Consider the following 10,530-nt stretch of genomic DNA (forward strand, 5'->3'; position numbering starts at 1 on the left):
TGAGGCTGACTGGCTTGTAGTTCCCTGAATCCTCCTCCTTGCCCTTCTTGAAGGTAGCAGGGGCATTTGCTCTCTTGCAGTCCTTGGGAATCTCTCCTGTACACTTCCTTTTTAGGTTTGAGGTCAGTCAGGAGCTCCTTGTTCATCCACATAGGCCTCTTGCTACCTTTGCTTGATTTCCTGCTTGTTGGAATGGACCATTCTTGAGCTTGGAGGAGGTGATCCTTGAATATCAGCCAGCTGTCTTGGACCCCTCTTCCCTCCAGGACCATATCATATGGAATCCTTCCTGAGCAGGCCAAATTCTCTTCTCCTGAAGCCCAGGGTTATGATGCTGCTTTTTGCCCTCTGCTCCCTCCTCACAGGATCCTCAGCTTCACCATTTTGTGGTCACTGCAGCTAAGACTGCCCCCGACTTCCACATCTCCAATCAGTCCTTCCTTGTTTGTATGTATGAGATCCAGAGTCCCTCTCCTCCTCAGCTCCTTGATCACCTGTGTTAGAAAATTGTCATCAATGCACTCCATAAACTCCCTGGATTTCTTGCGCCCTACTCTGTTGTCCAGCCCGCCGATATCAGGGTGGTTGAAGCTCGTAGGACCAGGGCCTACGGACATAAACTTCATTCCAGTTCTCTGAAGAATGCCTCCCTATTCCTGAAGGGACTGTCTACAGCAGACACCCATTACATGGTCACCCATGCTGGTCTGCCCCCCAGTCCTGACCCATGAGCTCTCAGCTGGTCCCCCGCCTGTCCCCAGGGAGAGCTCCATGCATTCCAGCTGCTCATTCCAGTATTTCTCTTCTCTTCACACTTGAAACAGATTGCATTTTAAACAAGAGCCTGAATTTTGTCAAATTTAACTTGATGGCTTCAAGGAAATACTTCAGCTGCTGCCTTGTAGATCATATCCATTTAACTTCATCTGCAACATCTAAGTTGATTGTAGAGAGGGGCACACTACTTCTGTGCTCATCCTGCACCACAGGTGTCTGCCTCCTGACAATATGGAGAAAGAAGATTGAAATCAATATTCAGAGATATTACATCCCCGCTGTTGAAGGGACCATGACTGTACTTACCAACAGTTTGTGCCATTAGGGACAAATTCAAAAGACTCTTTTGCTCTTCCCATGAGTCTGAACAATAGCGTACTAAGCCGTCACAGCAGAAAAGTCTGGCAGGTGACTGTTCTACAAGTCAGCTGGTGACCACTGTTCAAACAGCCTACATAAGACTTTCTCCAGGAAAGCAAAGGTTCGTCCATGTCAAAACCATTGTGCTACAGAGCCTCCCACAGAGTTCAGTGTCCTGACCTACAGTAAAGGTGGGACTCACTTCCCTAAATGCAAGTTTTAAATGGCATACAAGATGACCCAAGGTATCTATTCTGATCCCTAGCTTCTGCTGCAGAAAAGGTACAGACCACTCATTCATGTTGAATTTCCGACAACTGGCCAAAAAGACCAGGCATCTTATACGGCTGACTAGGAAAAGAATTGCTTATTAAGAGCAGAACAGGTAGATGTTTCCATAGTATTTCCTGCAATTCTTGAACTACGACAGCAGAAACTGCTTTCCAAAAGTAGTCATTTATTCCAAAGTCATCTGACAAATCGGCAGACATACATCACCACAAAGTGCCAGTCAGTCTAGACTTTAAACATGCACACACAAAAAGCCATATAGACTGGATCACCCTTCTAGGGTTTGTTAACTGCTCTGCAAGGTTCCAGAAATTACTAGAGATTACGGGGGGCTGTGGAGGTCTAGCATGAGGAGGAGCAGGCATACTGAGTTTGCTTGTAAATCCAGGGATTCTGGTTGCTGAAAACGGGACTCTGAGACCAGTGGCTTGCTCAGGAAGCATTTCCCTTCTGACTCCCCATCAGCTTTTTGTATATTGGCTATTGTATCTATTAGGAGAGGAGCAATAAACCATCAGCACCAGTCTGAGGGCTGACATATATATACTCAGTGGGTCAGCATTAATACGACGCCTACAGATGCCTGGGTAGAAGAGGGGACCAACTGGCTCAGCAAAGATGACATCCAAAGTGTAGATATGAGAGCGGTTAGTCATGTTATAAAAGGAGACTTTTCCAGCTTCATAGTCAAGGAAGACCCCAACCCACCTGGGTTTGACACTAAGCAGCAGTGGGGTGAAGGGGGTGGTCATGGCCACATATTTTTCACTCCATAGACTCACCCTCCAGTAGCCCATCTCCTGCTTGGGGTCCTCTACATGGCAGCTGGCAGACTCATAACAGACACCCAGGGCCCAGTGGGTTTTGTTTCCTACTTCAGCCTCCCAGTAGTGGCAGCCTGATGAGTAGGCAGATGATCCCAGCACACAGGGGTGAGCAGTGAAACACCGAGAGCTGTGTGGCAGCTCCTGGGGCATGTCAGTGAAATAAACACTCTTGAGATTCTCCGAGAGCACCACACTGGCATGAGCTGTCTGAGGGTCCAGAGAAACATCTCCTCTGGCAGAGCAGAGACTATGAGAAAGCAGGGAAAACCAAGGGGGAGGGAGCAATGGATTCACACACCTCACCCCAGAAGAATCAGCTGGAGAAGAGCAATTACACAGCCATTCGCCCATTCACCACAAGGCAGCTGGGCATCTGTCAACCCTCCATGCCCCATCTCCTCACCATACCACATGCTTGAATTGCCTTCTCTGAGTCCCTACCCCAAACTGTCTTAGCTCTATGCTATGCCACCTTTCTCCAATAGTCTACACTGTCATCTGTTTCCTCTCTCAAGCACCCCACTCTAGACCCCTTATTCAGGCAGGCACCAACAATACTGGGACCAAGGGTCACTTCTGCACTTTGGCAGAGTGACAGGGGTGCTGTTGAGCACCTGCACTGTTATAATGGGCTTTCTCCGCAAAGGGGCCCACAAATGAGCCCTCAAACCCGTTCATTGGGTTCACCAACAAGACAACCGCTTAAATGCAAAGAGTCAAGTCTAGTCACTTCAACATTTTAAACCAGGCCTAGACGTACAGGTGAATTCACTGCCAAACAGAAGACACTTTTCAGAGCCAAGGACTGGACTCAAGACCCAGACCTAGGTCTCTGTATAGCTTGATTACCAGGGTACTTCTTCAGCATCTTCTTAAGCTGAAATAATGGCCCAGGGAAATAGGCCATTGCCCTCTTCAGCTCAGGAGGGACAGAAGGTAGCTGCAGGTTCTTAAGTGTTTCATGCCTAAGGAAAGAAGTGACCTCATCTAGTAATCAAATCAGTCATAGTGTCTAGAAGATGCCATTCCCTAGTACAAAACACCGCAGTTGTTCCTAGAAATTATTGCTATGCTGGAATTATTGCTATGTTGAAATGCTGGAAGCTTACCAAAAGTCTATATACCCACTGAGAAACCATGACAGGAAAGAATTAAGGGGAAGAAGCTGACAGTTCACATATTGGGATTTGGCCCAGAGTCAGTATAACTATCCTGGTCTGAGAAAAGGCAAAGGATGGAACTGACCACCAGTATATCAGGTTTTATCTTCCAGGGGTATCATTCTATTGTAGTGCAATGCAGCCAGTCTCCTAACACCACACTGAAACACTGGCATGGTATTAATCCCAGAGGAAAGGAGCACTCCTACCAAGCAATTGCATCTTCAACTACTAATGGCTCCTTCCCTATCCCCTCCCCTCCCCTCCCCTCCCCCCAAATAGGAAGAGGAAAAGGGTACATCACCTCTGCAGGACACTCTGCATGTCCTAGAAAAGGAGAGGGAAGACACTAAGTCAGGTTCCACCAAAAAAAACCCCCATCAGCATAAATATTGTAGGGTGTGTCTGCATGCCCAGCAATCCTTTTGCCTGTTAGTGCTGGGCTTTATCTAACCCAGGTGTCATTAATTCTGCTAATTATTTGGGGGAATGGAAAGAAAGGCAGCACTTGCAAGGTATGGCTCATGACATCTAGATGAGTCACCCCCCCATTTTTACCCTTTGAGTAAAGAGTCTTGCTTTCCAAGGTGGGGACCTACCATGACTATGTTTAAAGCTCAGCCTTTTCTTCACCTCACCAAGAAAGATCAAAGTCATGCTGGTATCAGCTAGACCACATGGAAGAGATTAAACAGGGAGATCCAGGGCTCCTGGTTGCAGAGGGCCATACAGATTAATAGTGACCTCTAAAAATGCAAGGCAGAGCTTCACCCCTGCCCCAGAGAAAGGGACTGCCACAAGAGCTTCTTTGAAAGGCTGTGATCCACACACTGGTGGTGGGAAAAGCCCCAGCATACAAACCTTGAGCACCCCTGCTCTGGACTCCAGGCATCTTTCCATGTCCACCATGAGGGTGTTGAGAGAGCAGCACTGCTCCGAGGGGTGTGCTGTGGTGGTCTTCAGCCTTCCCAGCATCTCAATCTCTTCTGCTCTCAGGCAATGCAACTGCTGGTCCTCCTCTTGCTCCAGGAAGGAGCGCAGCTCCTCAAAGTCACAGGTAATGCGCTATGACAGTTCCACACTGACTCCTGTGGGACAGAGAAGTCACCAGGAGATTAGAGAGCATCTCCCAGCTGGGAACTGACCTGAGGCAACACCCCCAGGGAAGGGAAGAACCCCTCTTGTCAACTCCTCTGAGCTCACCACACCACTCCAGTTCACTCCAGCTGGGTGGGCCTAAATAGAAGGCCCCTACCCCACTCCTCTCAGCTCTGCCCCTTCTTCCACTTACTCTCAGCTCCTTGGGCTTTTTCTCCTCCATGGATAAATGTTCCTTCAAATCCTTTGCTTTTCTGCCCAGATCCTCCACACCAGCTTGTAGCTTATCGTGGAGAGGGAAGGGCAAGAGATTCTACTCAGGCAAAATGGTCCAAAGGATCAGATGCTGAAGCAGCACTGAGAAGGCTTGGATCATACCAGTTGAGAATCATATACCAATTGATCTGACATGTCACTTCATGCAGTTTGCTTTCATGGGGTGTCAATTATAAATTCCAGCAATCCTCTGGCTATTCACACTGAACATCTGCATCAGGTACTATACATACTGTTTCTGGGTTAAAGTTCTGAACACCTGTGTGTACAGCAGCAATACAAGTTACAACATTCCTCTGCCTTCAAAATTTAGCTTCTGAACAGCAGCTAGAAGTACAGACAAGGAGTCAAAGCAAGATAGTTCTACACTGTATAGATTAATTTTTTCCAGGGAGTCAATCACCAGAGCAACTTTCCAGGAAACCTACTATATCTCTGAATCAAAATGGAACTTCTGACTCCACCCTCAGATATGGGACAGCAGGAATTACTCAGTGGAACATCACAAATCTTGCTCTAACACTCCCTTCTGCCTCTGAAAACAACTAATCGAATCCTAAGTTGTGATTCCTAAAAAAAAAAAAAGGGGGGGGGGCCTGAAAAATGCCTCCAACATTTTGGATGCAACTTGTGCAGACACCTTGGCTGGGATTCTGTCCAAGATTCAGATATCTAAATTTGGATGAATTAGATGCCTAAATTCCACTAGATGCCAGTATAGTCACAGGAGTATTCTAGAAAGCTAATTAGCTGACCATGCATCTACTGTCGGGTGAACTGAATAAGTACATTTGTCAAACTGTTGGTTCTGGCTACCAACACAGCTAGCTCAATTGGTTGAGGCTGCCTCAGAGGGTGAACCACACATCCCACTCAGCTGCTGGAATGTTTCTTCAGCTTCAAGATGGAGAGCCCGTGAGCAGTAACATCAGTTTCTGATGTCGGAATCATTACTGTAGTTTTGGGTGGTCTCACCTCAAGCTGGCCATAAGGTATAGGTACATTTGCCTTAGTTCCTGTTCCTCCTTGCTCTAACCATTAGACTCCAGTTTCTTTACTGGATCATAGCAATGAAACCCTGAGCCCCCAGCACGTACCCTCCTCCTCCTGTGGCAGGGATTGTCTTTCTCCTCCCTGTTTGCAGAGAAGAGCGGAATCTACTAATAAATTCTGCTTTGCTGCTTAGAGCGGATAGGAGCCAGTAGTCACTGGACCTACACTCAGCTCTTATGCCTAGATTAAACTCCTTCCCAGAACTGGGGAGGTCCTACATCCTCTTTCATAATCTACTCATGTTCTGATCCCTAGACTCCACTTCAAAACTGTGGTGCTTGAATACAAATTTCTCTAGAGCTTCTCTGGTCACTAGCACCCTTTTGAAATATTTAGTGTCAAAGTCAAACTAGAGATGCAACACTTGTTCCCAGACTGTTCTGCTGCATTCCTGTGACTTAACAAGTATTGGTGGGTCTGAACTGCCCTACTTCCTTACTTGGGATGAGATGGTTAGAAGTTTAAAGACTGGAGTGGAATGCCAGGTATCTCAAACCCTGTGAAGGAAATGCTTTCTAGCAGTACCTCTGGGAGATACCGCTTGCTTACCTTGTGTTTTTTGAGGGCTTCATCCAGGGGCCCTACTGTGTGATAGAGACGGCTATGGGAGATTGCACACACCACACACACGGCTTTCTGGTCCTCCTTGCAGAAGAGACTGATGACCTCACAGTGCTGGCAGCAGAGCTTCTCATTCTGCATCTTTTCCTTGACAAAAGGCAACTGCCTGGCTGTCTCCACTATGCTGGCCAGCTGTCGGTTGGGGTACATGACTTGCTGAGCACAAACATGCAGACACGTTGGGCAGCTGAAGTCCTTGACCACTGGCTCCCAGTAGTGGGTGATGCAGGCTCTACAAAAGTGGTGGCCACAAGGAATCATGACAGGGTCCTGCAGGTAGTCAAGACAGATGGAGCAAGTGGTGTCTATGTTAAAGACCTCCAAATGACTGAGGTAAGCCATTGGTGGTAGTGCTATGGGATGGGCACAGACTTCAGGAGACAGTTCCTGTATCCTGATACAGGAATAGTCACCTGGAGGGAAAAGAAAAGAAAAAAAAAGAAAAGAAAAGAAAAGAAAAGAAAAGAAAAGAAAAGAAAAGAAAAGAAAACCGCACCACAGAGCAAATACATTACATACATGCATTATTCACCATGTGGACTCAAGGAAGCCTAAGAATCAGGCCTCATAGATATTTTCTCCTAGCTTGAGTGAGGAGAGAAGACTAGAGAAAAGACATGGGTTATATAACCAAGGCATCTGGCTCAGCTTCATTGCAGGCAGTAACAGCTCATCCAGTGTGATGTCCTGCACAGCACAGTGCTGCCACAGTCCAAATGAGAACTCATAACAGAGCAGGTCATCATAGCAGTTCAGTCCTAGGTACCTTTCATTAATCCCCACCGCCTTCCATGGGAGAGGTGGGAATTCAGTGTGGTGATCCATTTTGAGTCAAAGGTACCATTAGAAAGCACCTGTCTTTCAAGCTGACACATTTCCCCAAGCTTTGGGATCAGGGACTTCCTCCCTAAGGCAGGAAGGGGTGCCTACTTTGGATTGTCCTGTTCCTCACTGACCAAGGCAAGCAGTAACCTGAGTAACAAGCATTTATTGAATTCCCCAATACCTTGCAGGAGAAGGGCTTCTTTCCCCATATCAGAAATGGGGGGTTGAAGGCAGGCTGGAAACAGCATGCATGTTAGCAAGCACAGTAGTACTGAATACTTCTGCTCTGTCACCTACATACAGACTTTTTTCCTTGAACGCAGTAACTAGACATACAGAGAAACAGAAATGAGAGGTCCCACTTTCATACATAGCCCCCTGAAGGCAGTCTGGAAGAGGACTTATTAAAAGATAGCCCAGGCCTTGTGGCATAGACTAAATAGGCTAGCTTCCCCCTCTCGCTGCTTACACATGGTGCTTACAGGATGAAAAATTCCAATGCAAACAAGTTTGTTAACAAAGAAAATATTTTTCATCCAGAGGGCGACAAAACACTAGGACAGAAGCCTAGAGAGACTGTGAAATCTTCATACTCGGAGACAGGGAAAAACCAGCTGGGCAAGACCCTTAATGTCTTAATCTAGTTAGGCCTACTTTGAGCAAAAGACTAAATTAGGAGACCTACAGAGAATTCATCTAACATGAACTAGTCCACAATTTCACAACCCTGTAGATTTCCACTTCAAAAAAGAAAAAGTATACTACAGTTGAAGGAAATCCACAGGAGCAGAACACCCCGAGACAGACTGAAAAAAGAACAAGCCTAACCAAGTAAGACCCCTTGATAAAATTTTAAAAGCTAGAAGCACTACAAGTTAGTCATTCAGGGCACCTAAGCTTTTTAGTCACAACACTACCTTGCCAAGGATAACTTCCAAGCTAAAGAATTTGTTAGGCAATACACATCCCAGGTGAACTGCCACAGACCTTTGCTTTCAGCAACTAGAGAACAATTCCCCCTCTTCTCCTTTACAGAAAAAAATCACAGATGTGGCTAACAATGGCATTTGTACAGGAGCAACAGCTGTGATTCCCACCCACATGCCTTTCCCTACCTCACCCTGTGAAAGGTCTGTTGCAAGGGAGGCTGGTTCTTGGTTGGGGCAAGTGTGCCATGAGAAGTCTGGTGCTGAGGGTAGTCTTGGACATGTTTTCTCTGGTTAGTGCTTCTAGTACTTCAACAATAGTCATCAGTTTTTCTTCTAAGCTCTAAGTGGAAGAGGATTTGGGCTTTTTTAGGAGAAGGTTACTAAAGTGGCTGTTCTGTTAGTTTGAGAATGGAAGAATAGAGTAGGCTGGGAGAGCTCTCTTTTTTTATGCATCAGAGTACTGCTTCTTTCATGCGTTTAGAGATGTGAATGAGCTCTACTTCTTAGTCTTTCTTTGACTGCACAGGCCATTTTCCTTTGGAGCCTTCCCCTCCAGGGCATATTCTGCAAGGGAGGGAAGAGTCATCCTTACTGGTAATGCATGAAAGAAGAGACTAAAAAGAGCTCTGATAGAGCTCTCTACTTTCTCCTCTGGCATTTCTTCCCTGCAAGAGTGATTGGTGTGCTTTCTCTCCTTGAGAGTACCTTTCAGAAGCTTCTCGGCTGTAAAAACTGTACCTAGATGAAGATTTGGATCTCCTGACTGTGAAGATCTTGACCTGAACTGACTTTTGGAGGAGCCTCTGTTAACCTAGATTACAGACTAGCTTTATGCTTTAGGAGCCTGGAGCCCTACCAAGGGGTTTAAAGTCTGGAAAGAGGAAAAAAGCTATCTTCTGTTCAACTTTTACGGCTTAACCACATCATTCAGGGCAAGATATTTCTTTGTACTAGTACTGTGGCAACAAAGCCATAATGAATACACTTCAGTATTTGTTTTGCTCTAGAATCTTTATTCTAGGCACATCTGGTGTTTGTAGGGCATGCAGCTCTAAGTGGTTGGGGGAGGGCTGGGCTGCTTTGGGTAGGCAATTAGTCGTACACTTGTTAATCAGACCTCTCCCTGATCCTGGAACAGAGCACTAGCTGCAGGGAACCAGGGCACCCTTCTGATATCTGTTCCCCTTAGATTTGAGAAAAGACCTGTTGCAGCCCACATTCCTGCTCTGAATTCTTTTTTCATTCTCCTTTATCAGGGGAGCTGGGGGAACGGGGGAGAAGGGAACAACCCTTGTGTTCTTATATAGCATTTTCCAACCACAAGGTGCTTCCCTACTGAAGGGTCATAGAAGATTCAAGATGGGTAGTAATTTTTCCTGTGGCATCATAATGCAGGATATCTAAGTCATGCTGTTTTTCTGGAGACTGGCTCTAACATTAGGACTCTGAACTTTATCCTTAAGTTAAGCAGTGGGAATAACTCCTTTCCCACACAAACATCCCTTCACCTCTCTCAGGAATTTCACAATTTAATCCCAACACTCCCTGTAATGCACCTGTTTGAGCTCCACTAGTGCTTAATGGCTTCAGAGTCTCTGAGTTGCACCTTGCCCTACCCCTTAATGGTAAAAAGATGTCCCTATCCTGCAAATTTCTACAGAGGTATTATATATGTTTCCATGTGTCAGCAGAAACCCAAAGGTTGGCACCTTGTCCTAGAGGTGGAAACTGGACATAGAAATCCTACGTTTCAGAAGAAATGGAAAAACAAAGGTATTAATTTGTGGTTTTAGGGATTAGTTGTGGAATCTCTCTCCTTTCCCTCTATGTTGGATGTATATTCCTTGGGATGTTGCAGGAGTCCCCTGCGCCCTCCAGGGTGACCCCTTCCTTGATGTCAGGAGAAACAGTGCAGCTTTCCTTGACTGCAGAAGCAACTTTGACACGTGTGGTATGGTCAGAAATACAAGTTTATTGTCCTGTTCCAGGCTGTGTTGATCAGTTTCAGGACTAATCAACAGGTACCCACAAGCAGCTCTAATGTCATTAGCTTATATTTCTCTTTTCTCTCTTCCCCTCCCAACTATGCTTTCCCTTTTGACTCCTGTTTTGCTCGTTTCACACCTGTATTTGCTATTTATATGATTACGTTGGTAACTGTAGCCTTCCTGAGCAACTTTGCTAAGACAGCAATCCTATTTCACTGTCTTTCAACATCCTTCACCCATGGGGAGTTCCTGACACGCCTCTTTCGCTCTCTGTAATGTCGAGCAGTTTCTCATGTTTTTACCCTATTAGTGTAACCTCAGGTCA

At 46.1% G+C, this 10,530-nt stretch overlaps 1 protein-coding gene across 1 annotated transcript; it reads right to left on the minus strand.

Annotated features, from left to right (window-relative positions):
* Positions 1-1,889: 1,889 nt before the first annotated feature.
* Positions 1,890-4,736, minus strand: LOC136991823 (E3 ubiquitin-protein ligase TRIM39-like). The gene is made up of 4 exons (XM_067295273.1): positions 4,707-4,736; positions 3,720-3,742; positions 3,105-3,220; positions 1,890-2,485 (listed from the first exon to the last, which is right to left on the minus strand). Exons 1-4 carry the CDS (start codon positions 4,734-4,736, stop codon positions 1,890-1,892), a joined length of 765 nt encoding a protein of 254 aa, XP_067151374.1.
* Between the last annotated feature and the right edge of the window lie 5,794 nt (positions 4,737-10,530).

This window comes from Apteryx mantelli, chromosome 4 (genome assembly GCF_036417845.1).
Source record: "Apteryx mantelli isolate bAptMan1 chromosome 4, bAptMan1.hap1, whole genome shotgun sequence".
NCBI classification, from domain to species: Eukaryota; Metazoa; Chordata; class Aves; order Apterygiformes; family Apterygidae; genus Apteryx; species Apteryx mantelli.